General features: G+C 38.1%; 1 protein-coding gene across 8 annotated transcripts in view; it reads right to left on the bottom strand.

Annotated features, from left to right (window-relative positions):
• LOC105475570 (UBAP1-MVB12-associated (UMA) domain containing 1) overlaps positions 1-21,987 on the bottom strand; it is a 308,802-nt gene that overhangs the window by 66,187 nt on the left and 220,628 nt on the right. For 5 of the 8 annotated variants that reach the window (XM_071094869.1, XM_071094873.1, XM_011730939.3 and 2 more), the window contains one exon: positions 9,198-11,146. The exons of 1 other annotated variant lie outside the window; for it this stretch is intronic. In XM_071094869.1, the coding sequence (XP_070950970.1) occupies positions 10,889-11,146 (258 nt within the window). In that variant the 3' untranslated portion in view covers positions 9,198-10,888. 2 more of the 8 variants (XM_071094872.1, XM_071094875.1) reach the window with 2 other exon arrangements.

Raw genomic sequence — 21,987 nt, 5'->3', positions numbered from 1 at the left:
ACATTTCCAAATCCTTCAGTAAGATTAGATTACATAAAAACAAAATGATACAGTCCATTAAAAAATCAGGCATTCCATTTTATGGTACATATTTAAATCTACGCAAGTCCACGCTTTGAAAAGAGCCATGTAATTTAATTGGCGTTAAATAATGTTAATTTAATAGAAGGAAGAAGAAAGTTCTTCCCAGGTAGATATTAAAATAAGCCAAAAAAAGGCCAGGAACCGTGGCTCACACCTATAATCCCAGCACTCTGGGAGGCTGAGGTGGGTGGATCACTTGTCAGGAGTTTGAGACCACCTTGGCCAACATGGGGAAACCCCATCTGTGCTAAAAATACACACAAAAAATTAGCTAGTTGTGGTGGCTCACACCTGTAATGCCAGCACTTTGGGAGGCTGAGGTGGGAGAATCACTGGAACCTGGGAAGCAGAGGTTGCAGTGAGCTGAGATTGCACCACTGCACTCTAGCCTGTGCTACACAGTAAGTGAGACTCCGTTTCAAAAAAAAAAATAAAATAAAAAATAAAGTAAACTGACGTTATAATAGATAGATCCAGCCAGCCATGGTGGCTCAATGCCTATAATCCTAGTACTTTGGGAGGCTAAAGCAGGAGGACTGCTTAAAGCCAGGAGTTCATGACCAGCCTGGGCAATAAAGTGAGATCCCATCTCTACAAAAATTGAAAAATTAGCCAGGCATGGTGGCATGTGCCTATAGTCTCAGCTACTGGGGAAGCTGAGGTAGGAGGATCACTTGAACCCAGGAATTTGGACACTGCAGTGAGCTATGATTGCACCACTGCACTCCAGCCTGGGAGCAACAGAGCAAGACCCTGTCTCTAAAATAATAATAATAATAATAATACACAGATTCATAGTAACTTACATCCCAAAAATTTAATCTGAAGATTTAACACTGTCTGAAAGACTATAATAAATGTAAAATGTCTTTATTGCATTAACGCTGATACAGGTTACCAAACAAAAGGGGTAGAAATTTAAGAAGTTAATTTATTTAGAATACAAGATATGTTTGGGAGCATTAAGGAAACGTAGCATATTCTAATATGGATATCTGAAAGGTTTCCTAAAGGCTTCCAACACAGACACAAAGGCTACATCTACTAGTCTAATATAGATGATATATAATTCATATATTTCCTTGAATCAATAGTGACTCAATCATTCACCTACTGGACAAACTTTTACCGAGCACATGCTGTACGTCAGGCATCATGTTAATCAAGGAAGTCTATGTTGGTATCAATTCAGAGTTATGAAGCAGACAGGGAACAAACAATTGCAACACTATGGATCAAGAACCTTGAAAGAGGGGAGCACAGGTTGGCACAAAAACATGCGAAGACATCAGTGCGGCTCAGCAAAAATAAAGGAAGACTCCTAGAGGCGATGATACAGGAAAAAAAGTCTTGTAATAGGATTTAGCTGGGTGAAGAAGGGAAGGTCAGGGCATTCCAGAGAAAGGAAATAGAATATAAGGATAATTAAATAAGGTATGGCATATTAAATAGTGCAGGGCATTGCTCAATAGACAAGAACACAGAATATATGAGTTGCAATATCATTTGCGGAGGCTGGAGAGGCAGGTGGGGGGCCCTTGTTTGCCTGAAAATGCCTCAATTTTCCAGAGACACCATAGAGCCCTTGAAGAATTTATCTGTATTTCTTAATATATTTCCTCTGGCTTTAGTGTAGAGGATGGATGGGAGGGAGGCTTAACTGGATGTAGGGAGATCCTGGGTGAAGTGATAAAGACCGGGACTGAAGTAAGAGTAGTAGTAGGTCTGGACTACACATTTGATAGACAAATCTTTTAGATGTATAATTAACAAAAGTTTATCATCAATTGAGTATGGAGGTAAGAAAGAAGAATGGATAGATTCTTAGTTTCTTGCTTGGGTAATCCAGGGCCTCAAATAATATGGTCAAGACTTTGAAACATGGAGGAACGGATGGCTGTCAGTAGTAACCCAGCAAAATAGGTGCTTCTTTCTCCTAACATCTATGTATTGGTTGATGGATGATAACTGGACTAGGCTGGGTTACGTGTTTATCACCTTGTGGTATAGAAATGGCCGTAAGTATCACTGCTCCCACCAGGACTACATAAAATGATGTAGAATTCCTCAAAGGAAAGTGGGTAGAGGGGAGGGAGATGAAAAAGAGTGTAGAGCAAATAAAAATAGCAGCTACTGTGATCTGTTATAGAAGCTGAGAGTAAAGGTCAAGGGAGACATTTGATGGCAAATTATGTATATGGATATGGAACTTGAGAGAGTTCTTGGCCGAAGATTGATTTGGCAGATAAGGCATGGATATGATTGTGTAAGGAAAAGAAAAGGTAGAGAAGAGAGTCAGAGGCAGAATTCTGAAGAACACCAACATTTTACAAGTAGAAGTGAAAACAAGTCCCCAAAGGTCTAAAATGGAATGGTTACAGAGAGGGAAGGAAAACCAGCAAAGGTGTCATAGACATCAAGGGTGGAAGACAATTTCAAGAGAGTAGGATTAATCAATAGTGATTAATTGCCTCAAAGAGAGATAGTCCGGCATGGTGGCTCATGCCTGCAATCCCAGCACTTTGGGAGGCCAATGTGGGTGGATCACCCAAGGTCAGGAGTTCAAGACCAGCCTGACCAACATGGTGAAGCCCTGTCTCTACTAAATACAAAAAAAAAAAAAAAAAAAAAAAGCCAGGTGTGGTGGTGCATGCCTGTAATCCTAACTACTTGGGAGGCTGAGGCAGAAGAATCGCTTGTACCTAGGAGGTGGAGAGATCGTGTGACTGTGCCACTGCCATTGCATTCCAGCCTAGGTGACAGAGCGAAACTTTGTCTAAAAAAAAAAAAAAAAGAGAGAGAGAGAGAGATAAAGGCATTTGGCAGGTTTTAAAGGTGGGCCGAGTATAAACCAGTTCAGGGGAGGTTCTAATGAGGGACATGAAATCAGATTGCAGAAGCTGACGATGAATAGAAAGTAAGAAACTGGAGGCACAAATATAGACCACTCTCTCAAGAAGCTTGATTCTAAAGAGAAGGAAAAAAGGTTAGGGTTGGAGTTAGAAAAGCACTAAACATGCTTATATGATGAAGGGATAGAACTGGCTGAGTAGGAAATGTAGGACAGAGATATAGGAGACTACTGAAACAAAGGTGCACCACTGCTCCTGGAAAAATCTTTTTTTTAAAAAAACAAAGTGTTTAAAAATACCCAAATGTGCTTGGAGGCAAGCAAATGAAAAAGGAAAACATTTTTCAAGGACAGGTCAGATAGGACTAATACATTCTGGGACAGGAATACACACTACCATAACCAAGAACACACAAGGGAAACTTGGCAGCTAGATAAAACCTCAGACCAACATACACTGTATTGTCTAGAATCAGCTCTTACTCATCATGAAGACATACGTAGTCATTATGGACAGAGGAAAACACAACCTGAGAAACACGGAAAATACCCAAAACAGATTAAAGGCACAATTTGTAGAGGCCTGGTAAGCTAAGCATTATTTTCAACTGCACAAACACAGTTCTTTCCAAGGCTGGAGAAATGACAAAAGTTTTTAAATTCTATTCCTTTGCTTTTGGGAAATCTCATGTATAAATAACTTCATGATTTATTTCATTGGTTCACTCATTCATTCAACAAATCCTGACTGAGGAGTTGTCATGTGCTAAGCACAAGCCCAGTCAGAGCACAGATTCTTAAGTGAAATACGGGATGGGAGTTAATATTTGAAAAAGCACATTCAATTTACCTATGATCTTTGTAATAGAAAATACAAAGTATAACCCGTCAGAAATCTTCTGGACTGGTGGACTATATAGAGGATACAATGAAAAAACATTGCAGGTCACATTAGTTTTAAAAGCAGGACAGACATTGGCCCAAGGACTCAAGCATTTCTCTTTAGAAGGGATTCAATATGAAGATAAAATATGTAGATTCCTTCCTCCTCCTTGAAGTTCAATTTCTAATTTCAGCATATGGAATAGGCAAAACATGGAAGAAATATCCAATTAATTTGTGGAGATATAGATCTGTATTTTTTTTTTCTAACCTAATGACCATCTGTTCTTTAAAGTTCTTACCAGGATCATTCCATTCTCTAAATCATCTTCATTTCTTCTACTGTTGCCTACATCTTTAGGATTAGGAAACTCAACTAGCTATCTGAGGTAGAAACTTCCAGATTTGCTTTACAAATAGCAGCTAAGTTTCCTGCAAAAAGGAGAGGAAAGTTTAGTGTTCTTGTTTTAAGCTGTGTTAGTTGATGGCTACAAGTGGTATAGTGTGATAGAAGACTGCATACAGTCTGTTCCAGGCTCAAAAATATGTGTGGATAAAGACAAATTCTCCTGAAGATCCAAAACAAGGATGAGGGGAGAAGACTACAGGAAGAGAATGCGTATTTAGGTTTCATCTTAAACCAACTGCCTGTGTGCGTTTTGGCATCCATTTATTTATTTATTTTTGTCTTGAGAAGGCCTATTCAAATGACTAAGTTAACAATATCACACACAACATGTTAGCATACAATGTACCCTGTAGGTGTAAAAATTCAGCTTTGTTTTGCCCTTCTTCTTGAACAAAAGCTTCTTCTTTGCTAGTCTCCCAAATGTTCCCAGCCATTTTAAAAATACACTCATTTTAAAATACACTCATTTTAAATACAAAATAAATTATGTACCTTTCGAAAAAACTAAAAGAAAAACCATACACATACACACATATGCACAATGACATTGACATTACCCTGTACCTTCTCCCATGTGCCTCAGAGTTATAGCCAACACCTGTAGCCACACAAGGGGTAGATTTGGCAGCTGCAGAACCCAGATGTCGGGCACTGGATTGTACATCCCTGGCAGCAGTCCTAAGTTGGAACCTGTCTCCTTAACTGACCTCTGAAATGCTCTATTGTCTGACTCCCTTTCTGGCCTGGGCAGTGACTACCAAGCTCTCTGCTGGGGCTGTTTCAGAGTCAACCAACTGATGGTCTGTTCTGGATGCAATTACCCTTTGCTTTGCCTTTGACTGTAAGGAATTTATTTATTTATTTATTTTTGTAAGGTTGAAAATTGGGATTGGGTAAATTCTTGACAAGGAATTATATTCAAGTGTCTTATAAAGACTAAATAAGTTGTGTTTTGTTTTGATTGTGTCCTTCCCAAATGAAACTGAATGAGATCCACTCATCCAATGTACGTTTTAGCACGCAGTGAGCTTTCGCTAATGAGAAGTAAAACTATGAGATTCTTGGGCACTTTTCCCCTCCAAAAGAAGCTTGGTTTCCTTTTATTGCTGCTGTTGCTGCTGCTGTTTCTCCTTCTTCCTTCCTCCTCCTCCTCTTCTTTCTCTTCTTCTTCCTTTTATTGCTTCCTCTTCTTCTTCCTTTTATTGCTTCCTCTCCTTTTCTTCTTCTTCTTCTTCTTTTTTTTTTTTTTGACAGGGTCTCATTTTGTCGACCAGGCTGGAGTAGCACAATCATGGCTCACTGCATCACTGCAGCCTCGACCTCCTTAGACTCAGATGATCTCCAACCTCAGCCTCCAGAGTAGCTGGGATTGCAGGTGCACACCACCAAGCCCAGCTAATTTTTTTGTAGAGATGGGATTTCACCATGTTGCCCAGGCTGACTTCTACTGCTTCTTAAAACTACCTCTGAATGTTGAAAATGAAATCCATCTTTCTTTAGAAAATTAAGAAGGTACAATTTTATTTTTGCTATTACTAAAAAAAAAAGTCTCACCTTTTACAGAGAAGAGCTCTTTGTGTCATGAGTTTTCTTGATTCTTTAAAGAGGAAATAATGGCATTACAATCTCATTTCCATACCACTTGCTGAAGAATGACATTATTTATAAGATGCAACCATCTTAGGAATAAGGTAGGAAAAAGCCAGTTATCTACCGGGGCTCCACTTACAATGCAACACTGTTAGCCCTACAAGGAAGGTCTGTGGTATATATGGTTATTCATGATAAACTAAGGAGATACATGCCTGACATTAACAGGAAGATAAATTTTGAGGAAACCATAGAATATACTATCACATCCAACATAAAATGGTATTCATCTGCACCATTTAAAATGTTCCAAATTTTATCGACTTTCATAAAAATGTAAATATGTTTCTTGGATAGCACTGATTAAGACTTGGAAAAAAGATTGAAGATTCCTGAGTTCATACTAATATAAATAAATAACTGATAAATAAATTGAGGAAAAGAGACAACTCTCATGCAGAAGAATTCCAAATAATTTATGTGATACTTGCCTTTCAAGGAGGTGGAGTTTAATTCCCCACTCCTTGAGTGTGGGTCATGCTTTGTGATTTAATTCCAAAGAGTAGAGTATAGAAAGGTTGGGAGGAATAACTTTTGCAGTGGAGAAAGCTGAGAAGCACTACTTTGGCCAGGTATTCAAAGTCAGCGTCATCAGCAATAAGTCATGTTTATAGCATATACTACTCTCAATATGATATAATCTCACTTTTTGGAGTATTTCTCCAAAAACTCATATCCCTAGTCTAACCATGTGAAAACATCAGATATACCCCACTTGAGAAATATTCTACAAAATACTTGATCAGTACTCCTCAAAACTGTCAAGGTCATCAAAAATAAAAAGTCTGAGAAACTGTTGAAGCCAAGAGGCGCTAAGGAGATATGACAACTAAATAAATGTAATGTACTATCCTAGATAGGCTGCTGGAGGAGAAAAAGGACATTAGAGGAAAACTATGAAATCTGAACAGGGTGTGCAGTGTAGTTAATTGCAATGTACCAGTGTTGATTCCTTGGTTGTGATAAATGTCCTGTAGTTATGTGAGATGTCAATAACAGGGAAAACTAAGTGAGGGGTATATGGCAACTCTCTGTGGTATCTTCATAGTTTTTCTGTAAATCTAAAACTATTCCAAAATAAAAAGTTTATTTAAATTTTTAAAAGACTGACATATTGTCATATCGACTGAAACAGAGTTCCTTGTGTCAATCAATACATCTTTCTCTTTCTTACACACACCTATCTGCCAAACCATATGGCATAAAGAGTCCTTTTCCTGAAACATAAGAATACTTAATCCTTCAAGCCAATGTAGTATGAATGGAAGTGGACTTATTCTGAAAGTTTTAGATTTCCCAATAATACCTAGGTCATGCCCTCAGTAATATGGGACAAATGCTCAAAAGATAATGTCCATAAACCTGTATTTCCCAAAAACTTTAAAAGACAAAACATCCTTCAACTACATTTCCAATAAACTTATATTTTGTGTGAGTTATTGACATAATAAATAAGATAATGCATTAATCTCTGAAAGAAACATATTCTTTGCTAGATTACTGAGGGCAGTGTTCATTTATTGATCAATTGTTACCATGGGAGGTACAGAGGTAGTCTGATGTACTATGGTTTCAGAACTTGGGTGAGATTCTTTCCTTGCTTCTCCTCACCTGTCATTTAGAATGATGAGAAATGAAATCTCTGGGAATTTTTGAAGAATTTTTTCATACTGTTTTCAATTTACCATTTTTCTTTAAGAAAAGAAAAAAACAAGTGTTAATGTCAATGAATGTTTACCTTAAAAAACTATTCTAGATTTGTTCTGCAATTGTTAATAAAAATTGTGCCTTTGCTAACGTTTTAATGGTACAATTTTTAAAGTTCAGTTGATCAAAATTTAATTAGCCAGGGTAATACATGGTCAGAATAGCCTCTCTCATTCTGTTTTTAGGAAAGAATGCAAATGTCTTTAAAGAAAGCTTGGGAAAAAAATACATGCAAGTCTTGAACGTATTTTAAGGCTAAAAATAAGATTCAAGGCTGGGCACAGTGGCTCATGCCTGTAATCCCAGCACTTTGGGAGGCCTAGGGGGGTGGATCATCTGAGGTCAGGAGTTCGAGACCAGCCTGGTCAACATGGTGAAGCTCCACATCTACTAAAATAAAAAAAAAAATTAGGCACGGTAGCCGGCAACTATAATCACAGCTACTTGGGAGGCTGAGGCAGGAGAATCGCTTGAACCCAGGAGGAGGAGGAGGCTGCAGTGAGCCTATATCATGCCATTGCATTCCAGCCTGGGTGACAAGAGTAAAACTCCATCCCAAATAAAGAAATAAATAAGATTCAGTAAAATCACCTGCACATTGTATACCTATAGTACTTTGCAATAATAACATATATTAGGAAAAAGACTATAATAATGAGAAAAAGAACAAAATGTTCACTATGGAATTCTTAGCTAAGGGAGAACAGTCAACTAACATATTTTAGGAATATTGCTCATAGTAAGGTATTTAATATGGAACAAAATACTGGGAAGGAGGGGGATCTACAGTTAATGTAGGTAGCTGTTTTTTTTATGTTACTCTTCAAGAAGTTCAATTAATATGTATTTTGCATTTCATTATAGTATTGTGTGTGTATGGTTAATAACGAGAATTATAACAATCCGTTTCCCAGAATACTGATGATGTGCTAGGCTTTAGGCTGCCGGGCATTTGACATACACCAACTATAACTTAGCATAACGCTGCAAGTTATGAACAATTAGTGTTTAACAACTGAGAGAACTGAGGGCACCAGAAGTTAGGGGACTGATTGAAAGCTCCGCAGCTTATAAGGGAGGGAGCCATTACCAACTCTGTCTAGCTGCCTCAATTGCCTGAACTCTTTCCCACCATATCATAAGGCTTTGTTATCATATATTATAATTACTAACACTATTAAGGTAGGCATTTATTTATCACTAAGTGATTTAAGTCATTTAGTGTTTCTAGGCTTCAATTTTCTTAGGTAAAATGAAGTTAGCTTATTGATTTCTAATGTTTCATAGAAACATTAATTTATATACAGAATAAAAAATTAAATGGTCATTTTCACAATATTTTTGTTTAAAAGAGAAGATCATTAACATTGGCCCTTACTAAATGTTGTGATGATGGGATCAATCTAGAAATGCTCATGTCGTCTCTCTCAAATCCCTCCAGTCCTATTAAGCCAGGACTACTGATCTTACCATTTTCAAAGTTATTCCTGAAAACTTATATGTAAGAAGAAATTGCATATTTTTCCCAGCACTATACAAACTATATACTTAAACTTTTTGGCTCCTAAAGAATTAACAACTTGCATTCAGATATAAATGATGCAAAAAAACCCATTTTTCTGGATCTGAAAATAATCAAAAATTTTATTTTAATTCACATTTATTTAAATATAACATTTTTATAGACACATGAAGGTACTTATAAACATTGATAACATGGTAGACATAAATATAGATGAAATGTTTAGGTATTTTAGACAAAATTTCACACATAAACTAGACAAACTGACTATGTACTTGCATTTAGTTTCAAGGGTACATTAACATAGATATTTGAAAAGGATGTGCTTTTACAAAACTACTACAAAATGTTCACATTTGCATCAGCAATAAGTCATATTTCCTAGACCGATGCTTTTTAAAAACTATGTAAAGATCTAATTTAATCATTAACATCATATGGTAACATAATATGTAAAGGAAGCATATTTTTGTCAATAGAAATGTTCCTGTAACTTTTAAATAACATAGCATTTGTAGTAAAACCATGCCACATTTATTAAAACAAACATGCATAATAATACTTTAAAACTGGAATAATTCATGTACCTTTATGCACAGTGTTTAGTTTCACTATGGCACTCTTCGTGAAAAAATATACTTAAAACTTGGCACAGAGTTAATAAATCATATTGCTGGTCATCAAAATGAATGTGATTTCAATTTCCCATGGCATAGAAAATTCTCTATCACAATTTGCCTCTTCCCTTTACAGTTTATCGACCAATGGCAGTTCTGTTTTCATTAAAGTAAACAATGGATATTCAAGAACTAAAAGTCATATGTAGGTGTTTTGCCTATACTCGAATTGGAAATGAGTTGATTTTAGTTTTTCCAGGAGTAAAACATTTCCATCTGTATTGTGGCCAACAAATTTCTAAATAAGGGTGTTATCAGCAATAATATGTATCATCATGGGATGTTTTTCTTCAGGAGGCAGAGAGGTTGAAAGGAAATGTGGATCTCTTCAGAAACTGGGGAACATATGTGGTAAGGAGAGCAAATGCCAACCGAGGCAGAAGCAGGGAAAGTTCTTTGGAAAGCTGGTCAGAGAGCACACTGAAGTAGCAAAAAGGCAGAGAACAAAGGTGGGAACATAAGAATTATTCACAATGGAAAGGGCTGCCATGAGTTTCAGAAAACGGAAATGGGCCACTCCAGAAACAGCACGCAGAGCAGGTCTAGCATTCTCGTATCAGCAAACTAGCACTGTTGTTTAGGACAAGTTTTAAACTTCCACATCAATGCGTCTGAAGAAATTAAGCTAACTGGCAACTTTTTTTCTGAATTCATTCATAAACACTGTGGAAGAAAAAAAATCGGGAATAACACTAATTCAACTTCCTACAAACCAGAGAGGAGACTTCACACCCACTTCTAGCTCAGACTTCGGAGCTGTGGTAACTAAAAAATGCCACAATTCTTTTTCACAGTTCTTCTAAGATAAATTTGAGGTGTTATATTTTGAGAGACCATCTGAAGGAATGGACTCCTTTCATAAAACCTTCATAGCCTAATTTTTATATTTATTATATGGGAGAAAGGAAGTAGAACTTAAGTTCAATTTGTACACAAATGTACATTTTTCTTAAAAATAGAGTAATTAACGTAATGCTATTTTCTTTGCTTTATGATCCTTACTTTGCTGAGGGCCTTAAACAGTGAAACGGCAAAGAACATCAAACAGGTCAAATAAAATAGGTGAACATATTTTAAAGCTGTTAAGGTGCAAACAGACATAAAGATTATGAATCACAGAGCACTGAATTTTCAAGAGTGAAATCATACCAAAACCGTGATAAGTTTTCGCTGACATCATAGGAGAGTAAGTGGTCAGGAAGGTCAGTGATGGTGCCCTGCACTGCCAGCACATGCGGGGCCAGGGTGAAGGGTACATCGCTCAGGAGCTCGGCCATTAATGAGCTGTTCTCCAGAGTCTGGCCTGCCTTATTTTCCGTCTCAGGGTCTGATACAGTCACACTGGATGAATTTTCTTTGTTGGTCTAAAAATACATATATTTAAAACATTTAGGCCTTGTGAACTTTGAGGTTTAGTAGCAGTAAATGTGGCATTAATACATCAACATGATTGAGAAATGTGGACTATATCAATATTCCCAGATTTGAATGCAGCTCTTTACTTTAGAATTACATTTATCCAAATTTCCATTAGGCTTTAAAGTGAATCCTAAACTTTAACTCAGACTGACCACCCACAGACCCCTTAAACACAAACTGGCCTTCTTGTTATTTCCCTTGCTCAGATAATGTCTGCAAAGTCTGTCTCTGCTTTTCCAAATCCTATGTACGTTTTTAGGCTCTGCTAAATTCTCAGCTGCCCTATAAATCTTGTATCACTGGAGTCCAAAGTGATCTTGCCCATTTCAGAATGCTTATGGAGCAAATTGCCTAAGATGTTATTTGGTGTTGCCTGTATGTGTCCTTGCTAATTGCTGTTCCATATGCATATATATCTTATCTCCAACTAGACTATAGGGTCTTTGAAGGCAAGCAATCCACCTCGCATATCTTTGTATTTTCAACCTTGCACCCTTTACTGTTTGACACTAATATACATGTACTCATAATTTATCTCTAATGTATACCATGAGTATTGATTGATTGCCTGACTGCCATTGGAACTAACCTGTTATGTCACAAAAGTTATCCAATTTTTAAAAAAAGGATATATCTTGTTCAGTTTCTTTACAATTAATATCTCTTGCAAATCACCTAAATATCAATCAATAGAAGAATGGATAATAAATTGAAATGTATTTACAGCAATGAAGATGAATGGCCTGCCACTACGAGCACCTGAAACCTAACTAAAACCAGCCTGGGCAAAACAATGACTCCCCCCTCAACCCTCAATCTCAGGCAGAATAAAATTCCCAAGTCTTTACAGAGGCCTACCAGCTCCTTCACAATCTGGCTCCAGGGGTCCCTCTGACCTCATCTCCAGCTCGTGTGCTCTGGCCTACTCCTCTTCAGTCCCACTGTCTCCTTGCTAGTGCAAGTGCTTGCTCGTGCACACCGAGCCTGCTTCTGCCTCAGGGCCTTTGCTTTCCATTCCCTCTGTCCAGGACACTCTTCTCCCAGACATACACAGGGCTACTGCCCTTATCTCCTTCCAAGTGTTAGTCCAGATGCCATCTCAATGAGGCCTTTTCTCACTTATATAAAACTTACTTTTACATAGTTTTTGTTTGTTTGTTTGTTTGTTACTTTTTTGAGACGGAGTCTTGCTCTGTCACCAAGGCTGGGGTGCAGTGCGTGATCCTGGCTCACTGCACCCTCCCTGTCTCAGCCTCCCAAGTAGCTGGGACTATAGGAGCACACCACCATGCTTGGCTAATTTTTGTATTTTTTTGTACAGACAGGATTTCACTACATTGCTCAGGCTGGTCTTGAACTCCTGGGCTCAAGCGATCTGCCTGCCTCAGCCTCCCAAAATGCTGGGATTACAGGTATGACCCACTGCGCCCAGCCAAGGAGCTTTTGTAGCTCATCTTCACTGCTGTATCCCACATGTCTAGATCAGTGCCTACTGTTCAGTGAAGATTTATTGGGTTTTTTTTTTTTTTGGTTGGTAGACTATTAATTACTGCTGCAATTTCACAACTTGTTATTGGTCTATTCAGGGATTCAGTTTCTTCCTGGTTTAGTCTTGGGAAGGTGTATGTGTCCAGGAATTTATCAATTTCTTCTCGATTTTCTTGTTTATTTGCATAGAGTTGTGTATAGTATTCTCTGATGGTAGTTTGTATTTCTGTGGGATCAGTGGTGATCTCCTCTTTATCATTTTTTAGTGTGTCTATTTGATTCTTCTCTCTTTTCTTCTTTACTAGTCTGGCTAGCAGTCTATCTACTTTGTTAATCTTTCAAAAAACCAGCTCCTGGATTCATCGATTGTTTGAAGGGTTTTTCGTGTCTCTATGTCCTTCGCTTCTGCTCTGATCTTAGTTATTTCTTGCCTTCTGCTAGCTTTTGAATTTGTTTGCTCTTGCTTCTCTAGTTCTTTTAATTGTTATGTTAGGGTGTCGATTTTAGATCTTTCCTACTTTCTCCTGTGGGCATTTAGTGCTATAAATTTCTCTCTAAACACTGCTTTAGCTGTGTCCCAGAGATTCTGGTATGTTGTGTCTTTGGTTATAAATGCTAATGGTTATAAATGCTGACAAATTATTTGACTCTAAGTCTAAAGGAGAAGAATAATTTTCTGGGCCGGGTACGGTGGCTCATGCCTGTAATCCCAGCACTTTGGGAGGTTTAAGGTGGGCAGATCACCTGAGGTCGGGAGTTCGAGACCAGCCTGACCAACATGGAGAAACCCCATCTCTACTAAAAATACAAAATTAGCCAGGCGTGGTGGCGCATGCCTGTAATCTCAGCTACTTGGGAGGCTGAGGCAGGAGAATCACTTGAACCCGGGAGGCGGAGGTTGCAGTGAGCCGAGACTGTGCCATTGCACTCCAGCCTGGGCAAGAAGAGTGAAACTCCATCTCAAAAAAAAAAAAAAAAAAAGGAATGATTTTTTTGTATGAGAAATAATTTCGTAAGACTTTTTAATTAAAGTATAAAATATACACAGAAAAGGTTACCTCCTAAGTGTATAACTTGCCAAATTTTTACAAACTGAATACACATGAGCAACCAGCACCCAGATCAAGAAATAGAAAAGACCAGCCCCCAGAAACCCTCCTGGTGTTCTCTTGCAGTCACAATCAACCCCCATCCCGTCAATCATGATCCTTATTTCTAACAACACAGAATTCGTTTTACCTGGTTTTGTATTTTAATTAATTAATGTATTTATTTTTATGAGACAGAGTTTTGCTCTTGTCACCCAGGCTGGAGTGCAATGGCACAATCTCGGCTCAATGCAACCTCCACCTCCTGGGTTCAAGTGATTCTCCTACCTCAGCCTTCCGAGTAGCTGGGATTACAGGTGCCCACCACCACGTCCAGCTAATTTTTGTATTTTTAGTACAGACAGGGTTTCACCAGGTTGGCCAGGCTGGTCTCGAACTCTTGACCTCAGGTGATCCACCCACCTCAGCCTCCCAAAGTGCTGGGATTACAGATGTGAGCCACCGTGCCCGGCCTAGTTTTGTATTTTAAATGAATGCAATCATACGGTATGAACTCTTGCTTCTGGCTTCTTTTACTCAACATTATGTGGATGAGATTCATCTAAATTGTTTCATGTTACATGAAAAAAAATCTTGAAGAACATGTTGTTGGAGAGGTGATATATTCTGACCGATGTTTTTAAAGAATCAACCTGGTTGCTGGGTTGACAGCAGATAGTAGAGGTAGGGTGGCCAGGGAAGGAAGTGGGAAGATAGCTGGGAATGAGAGATTACTTACAAAGTGAATTAGAGCAGGGATAGCAAAGGTGAGATAAAATGGTTAGATTTTGGATAGACTTTAAGGGTAAAACGAATACGATTTGCTGATGGAATGGATGGTGGGGGTATGAGAACAAAAGCATAGTTAAGGATAAAGCCAAAGTTCTTGGCCTGAGCAATGAGACAGATGGAATCACCCTTTAAAGGGATGGGAAAGAGTTCCAGGGAGCAGGAATGGTTGGGAAGATCAAGAGTTCAGTTTTGGAAGTTTCAGTGCCCAGCAGACATCAGGTGGAGCTGTTAGTAGGCAGGGGGATATAATTTGAATCTGGAGCTGGACGAGATCTGGTGGAGAAAGTGGAGAGAAAATTAGAATGGACAGTATTTTCTAGGTGTCATGATGTAAATGGGGAAACATATATGGGCCAGTAGTTAAAAAGGGATGTGTAGTCAAGAAAAGTTTCTTTTGATTTTTGTTTTTCTTTCCAAGTTGGGAGAAATAATGACAATTTATAAGCTAATAAGAAGCAGCTCACAAGAAAGGAAAAATCCATAGAGAATTTATAGAGAAGGAACTCGTCACAAAGCATCTCCAATACCTAAAACAGGGGCCGTCAAGAAATATTTTTTAGTGAATGACCTCGAATTAGTAAAGTTAAAAAGCACATGCCTATAAGAGTGATCTTATAATTTCATGTGAAAATAACACCAGAGTACTGTTTTAGGACTGCAACTAACAAATGTAATCATACTCTTGTTGTGATAAAGCTTGTTATAAAGATGTATGTCTGCAGTGGGCAGATTCTGTCTCCTGAAATCTAACTGGGACTCACAATGCTAATTATCCTCGAGTCAGCCAAGAGCGCAGGTATGAGTAATGACACCACCATTCTACTCTCTTTAAAGGGCTTCCCTATACACTGGTCTATACAGAAAAACTGAAAGGGAAGCAACATTTGGGTGCACCATAAAACCTTAAGATTTCATCTGCACCGGGGTTTTGATCACCTGTGAGCAGGAGAACAAAGTGGTTAGGAACACAGATTCCAGAACCATGCTGGTTGGTATAAATCCTAGGTCTCTTGTTTATTAATAAGCAAATGGCCTTGGGCAAATTATTTAACTTCTCCATGCCTCAGTTTCTTTAGCTGTATTATGAGATTGATAATAGTTAACTATTTCATAGGATTGTTAAATGCAAGGATTAAATGAAGTTTTATTTATAAGTAAGCGGAACAGTGCTCGGCACACGTTAAAGTAAGTAAATAAGTAACATTTTAGAAATGCTGGATCCCATTTGGGTTTAGATGAAGTTTAGAATCCAGTCATCTCTTTTGACACTCACTGGTAGTTCAAATAATACCTTTCCCTCTCCTTTTATTTCTTGCTTTCTCTCTTAATCTCATGTGTAAATGTTCCCTAGATCTGGTGGTCTCATCCCACTCAAGCTTTCTTTTCTTTTTTTGTTATGTATGGAATGTTCTAGAGTTTCATCAACCAAATCATCTCCTTTCTTAAACAAAAGCATTCCTGACATTCCACCTTCTCCACTAAAGTGGAGGTATAGGCATACATTCTTTTATTGCACTTTGCTTTATGGTGCTTCATAGATACTCCATTTTTTACAAATTGAAGGTTTGTGGCAACCCTGCATCAAGTAAGTCTACTGGAGTCATTTATCCAGCAGCATGCGCTCACTTTGTGTGTCTATGACACATTATTATCATTCCCACAATATTTCAAATTATTTCATTATTCTATCTGCTTTGGTAAGGCATGATCAGTGATCTTTGATGCTATTATTGTATTTGTTTTGCAGTGCCACGAACCATGCCCATGTAAGATGACAAAATTAACTGATATATGTTGTGTGTGTTCTGATTGTTCCACCAACTAGTTGGCCATTCCTCTATCTGCCTCTCCTCAGACTTCCCTGAGATAGCTCAGTATACTTTTAATTAAGACATGTACATTTGTTTAGATATACTGCTATTGTACACTTCATAGATGACAGTATAGTGTAAGCATAACTTTTGTATGTAGTAGGAAACAAAAAAATTCATGTGGTTCACTTTAATGCAATTTTCACTTTATTGCAGTGGTGTAGAACTGAACCCGAAATATCTTCGAGGTATGCCTGTACGTTACCTGTAGGATTTTGCTTTCTAAACACACAACTTCTTCTTTTTTTATTTTTTTATGGCTGAGTAGAGCAGACTTTACGGATGGGACATGAAGGCCCCCTCCTCTTTTGGAGGTCTGTGTGGAACTGAGGAGGGGAGATTGTTGATGTGGTGGGAGACTGAGTGTGGCAAGGGCGCCCCAGCAGCTGAGGGTCTCTCTCCTCCTCTCGAAACACACAGCTCCTAAGACTTAACTCTCCAGCAGCAATATATATTCCCTTGTTCATGTTTTTATTAATCCTTTTTTTTTTTTTGGCAAATCATTATTTGTGAGAATGTAATTCCTTGAGGACAAGAATGTATCAAACTCTATCTAGTACAGTAAAAAAATTGGGACATGGTTTCTTATTCAAGTTATCCTCATAAAACTGTCATCTGACCTGAAGGGAGCTGTTTTATCCATTTGAGTCTCAGTCCACTATTATGTAAAATGAGTGAAGAGGGACAAAAGATGAAGATGATGAAGACAACTGGGATGACAATGATGACAAGACAGCAACTAGCATATACAGAACACTTTGTGTCAGGCTGTATCTAAGCTGTTTAAATGTATTTGCTCACTTAAGTCTTACAACAGCCTTGTAAGGGTGTGTGCTCCTATTAGTCCTGTATTAAAGAGGAAACTGAGGCACAGAGAGGGTAAGGAAGTTGTCCCAGATTACACAGTTTGTTAGTGGTGAAACTGATAATCAAACCCAATGACCATTAAAGCTCTATATTCCAAGATCCTGCACATTTCAGACATGCTTCGGATAGAATGATTGACTGAATGAACAGTGCTTCAAAAATTTTAGGGTACAGTATCAGAAAATACAACAGTTACTAAAGTAGCATATCTTGGCTTAATTTAGGAAAAAAAAATGCTAATATTTTGTACCTTAAAGAAGAAAGGACTGAGAAAATCATTAAGGTGACAGATCTTACAGACAGGCTGAAGAAGGATGGAAAAGCAACTCTAATTTAAGATATATTTATCCCTGGAAATGAATCTACCAGCAGTTTGGATAAGACCATGGGAAAAACACCATGGACAGTGAAACAAAATTGTCTGTGAGTTGAAAATTATTGAAACAGACACGAAGGCAAGTGGGAATGCACTATAGTATTCTTTCCACCTTAGGATAACCTTGAAAATTTTTCATAATTAAGTTTTTAAAAATTAGTTAAAAAATACGATGGGCAAAGTGTTCCACCAAATGCCTCCTAGAATGATGTGAATTTCAGCTGTGCTGTAAGTATTACTCCAGTATCTATCTCTTAACTGTTGGCTATAGTGCAGCATTACAGTCTCCAAGGAGGCTGCCTGCCCTCTTGGCAGCAGGGTGAGTGCCATGATGCAGCTGCTGTTGGCATGCTGAGAGCTGGAAGGAGAGAAATATAAGCCAAAACAAGAGTAAGTCACAAAGAAAATGTGAGTCAAAATTCAAGGACCCCACAGCCTATAAACCTGATCACTAAGTCTGGCAGCCAGTGGAAGCAGTGGTGGGGGCTGGGGGTTTAAACAGGTGCATGAGTTCCCCTGCAAAAAAGCAGCTCTCACTTAGACACAAAGTCTTGTGATTTTTTTCATTTGCATAATAAAATGGGTCTTTAATGGGAAGAATTAGTATGTTAACCACAATAGAGCAAGAAGAAAAGACTCAATTAACCTTTTGGTTAATAGCCAAATTTTAGAAAATTAATTCAAACACTAAGTTCATAAAGCATAGTTGTTATTTTTGTGATGAATCCTGTTCACAGAAATGCTGCTATCATAATGTTTCTGAGTATAGTTTCTTCATAAACCTAGCTTTAATACTTCTTTTTCAAATGAGTGGTTGCCCTTACTTAGTTTAAATATAAGCATACCATGTCAGTTTTTTTAATCTTACAAAGAAAATTAATATTCTTATTTATATCATTACAACAAATAAAGCTTACTGTTATTAGCTGTTTTCATATGTTTGTATAAAAACTATTTCTTGTTCATCAGTTAACCTGTTAAAAAATTCCCTGGCACAATTTATTTTCATTCCTTACATTCTACTATCTTTATTTCAAATAATTCAAAGAGGTTTACAGCCACTCTTCCTCCCTTTCTTGCAGAGGGGTGTAAAAATTCATGAGGTTCAATCTTAAAAATCTCCTCAGAGCTTAGGAAAAAACACACTCCAAGAATACAAGGCATATAACACTTTTCAGCAAAGGGTTGGAAAAATGAAGTCACTTCCCCAGAGCAACAGAAGGTTAGTGGCATCCTTGTGAACCTCGCTCTTGGGTGTTTGAAAGCAAGGAAATTCAGGTTTAAGAACAGACAACTACATTTTTCCTGGCACAAAATTCCAGTAACCACCATGAAGTCTATTAGGAGGCGCCAACTTTGCAGACACACTAACAATTGGAGACCTCATCTACTTAGCTATATCCAACTAAATTATGAATATTTTATTAATATGAAAGCCATCTATATTTGGCTTCTTTTAAAACCTCCTGCTTTTTTCTGCAACCTATGCCTCAGATAAGTAGAGATAATACAGTATGCTATAAAAGCAAAATATTGATGCATTAAAATTTAGAAACCAGCCTTAACTAAAACAGCAATAGAATCTATTAAAAGAACGTGAACCCAGGTATAAAACACTCTTCTAACACATTCAATTTACATGCAAAGAAGGTAGCTATATCAAGCATATTTCTAGAAAACAAGTTACAGAAAAAAGAAGTAATATCAAGCTCTGGCTGTCTATGCCTTTAAATTCTAATGTCTATAAATAAAAGACATGCTTCTTTGAACAATAGCCTGAACAAGCAACACTGTCACTTTATCTCCCCAGATAACTATCCATTCTATTCTGGCTTCAGCTGGTATCTGCTTGCATTACATCAGCTTCTTGACTGTGGGGTGAGGTGGAGGGGCAAATCTGAGTTAGAAGCATCAGGGGACAGAGGTTAGGAGAAGGTGATATAAGCTATGGCACAGTTAAGGCAGTACTCAAGCTTTTTATTTTTTCTAAGAAGCTGCTCACTAATAAATGTCTGTCTAGCTATTAAAAGCCTGAGAGTTGGTGTCTTGCACCTCTGTAATTCCTAAGCAATAGTCTCCTTTCACTTGGGAGAAATCACATTGCAATGGCAAAGATTATTTCCTATTTTCCTCCAAGTTCTCAGTACCCAGAACAGCACCTATACATACAAAGTGCTCATTAAATGTTTTTGAATGGCACTGGATCTGGTCCCCTTCTTTCTCAGATACTCTAGGAACTCAGACTTGATATTAAAATTGAAGGGTTAGGTCAAAGAAATAAATAAAAACCCAGGACATGTTGTCACTGATACAGAAATTAGGTGGGAGAAGCTGAATTCACAGAAGATTTCTATCTCCATGTGGCCTGGGTGTTAGTTTCCCCTAGAAGTGAGGGCTTCAGTTCAAGAATGCTGTATTTCAGTAGCAAACTAAGAGGCTAGGTTAGAAGGCAGATATTTTCTCTGCTCCTTTCCTAGTCTCTGACATCATTTTGGTTTAGCTTCTGGCTCATGTTTTTTGTTTGTTTTGTTTTGTTTTTTTCAGTATTTGTTCTATTTTCTCTTCTTACTCTTTCCTTCAATATTTCCACCTGCTTGTGCTCCCTTGTTCTCCAATCTTTCTTTTAAAAAGAAAAAAAAATGTTCTCCCGACTTCCTCTTTTCAGAACTCCAGCCGAATGTATATACAAGTGCAGAAGGGGAAGTAAGCAGGCTGTTACTTGCTTCTGTAATCTGTTCCATGTATTCTTGGAAAAGTGGTTTGTCTGAAGCTGGAAAAATCTTCTGTACTAGCCAACTAGAGTTGGGGTGCGGTGGAAAGAGGAAACAGAAGCATTTCAGGAAAGGAACCAGGCAAGAAATAGTGCCTTAAATGCAGGATCCTATTTAATACTGGTTTTGAAAATACAAAAGGCTGTTTCGGTGATTTTTTAAAAACTGTATTAAAGTTGGTTTACAGAAATTCATAAACTCTAGCCCGTAAGCTGTCCAGGCAGCTCATATTTTCCCGGTAGGCCTTCCCCCGTCATGATTCACAGCACACATTTCACCTTTCTCTTCTTGCCTCTAGTTCTATATCACTACCTTCCTCCTTCCTGTTGGCAGGTGGGTCAGCCTCCTATTTCACAGATAAAACAGGAATCACCAAGTGAGGATCTCCTCTATCTGCCCCACCCAAAAAAAATGTATCTGCATTTGTACCCAACCTCTTTCCCAGAGCTTCCAGGGCTGCAGATCTACCCAAGGCAAACTCTTCAAGGACATGGCTTCATCAATTAGGAGGTGTCTCTTAATTGCTAATCTTTCCTAGAAGCAATTAACTATTTTTTAAAATTCGACTCAACTCTATGTTACCTACTGGAATATCACCTACCTAACTCCCATACTATCTTTCCATGCTTTTTTCACAGCCAGGCTGAGACCATTGTTGGCACACACTGTCTGCCATTCCTCCCTCCCCCACGGCAACCTGCCTCCTGCCTGGGCCCCTCTACTGAGTGTGCTTTCACAAAGGTTACTAATAATCACTCTCTCGCTAAATTCAGAAAATGTTTGGAAGTGCTAATCTGAAACGACCACTTTGTAGCACTTACTGCTATTGACTCTCTCTGAATTTTTATTTCTTGGCTTCGGTACACTTGTTAGTTTTGTTTTCTACATGTCTAGCTGGTTATTCTTTTTGTCTATTTCTCAAGAGATGGTGTTCTTTAGGGTTTCATTTCTGTTCCTTTACTCTTCCTAATCTCAACACACTTCTTTGGATGAGCTTATCTGATATGGATCATGCCTACTGCTCCACTCTTCCACCCCTCCAAAAGTAGTATGTATGTAGATTTATGTGCATGTGTGTGCACACACATGCACACACATGCACATATACTAGTCTCAAACTCGGATTTCTCTCTAGAGTTCCTGATCCATATGTTCAACTCCTATTACACATTTCCTTTTGGATATTCCACAGGACATCTTACACTCAACATGTTTTAAACCTGGCTCTTAGCTTAGTCCCTTCCTGACCTTAACCTTACCTCAAACTTAATGCTCTTCCAATCTTCCAATATTTTCTGTATCAGTGAAGAGAACCTACATAGTTGCCCAACACAGAAACCTGCGTTATCTTTGAAGTTTCCCTCCCTCTCACTTCCTCCATGCAATAAATCACTGAGTCCTATTGACTTTTCTGCTTTTAATATCTCCCCCAATTCATCCATTTCTCTTCAGGTTCATGTCATTCTCTTCATTCAGGATACTAAGATCTTCTTCCATGAATGCTGCAAGAGTTTCCCATGTACACAGCCTTAC

This window comes from Macaca nemestrina, chromosome 4 (genome assembly GCF_043159975.1).
Source record: "Macaca nemestrina isolate mMacNem1 chromosome 4, mMacNem.hap1, whole genome shotgun sequence".
NCBI lineage: Eukaryota > Metazoa > Chordata > Mammalia > Primates > Cercopithecidae > Macaca > Macaca nemestrina.
Note: the sequence above shows the minus strand (reverse complement) of the source record. Positions and strands in the feature narration are given on the sequence as shown.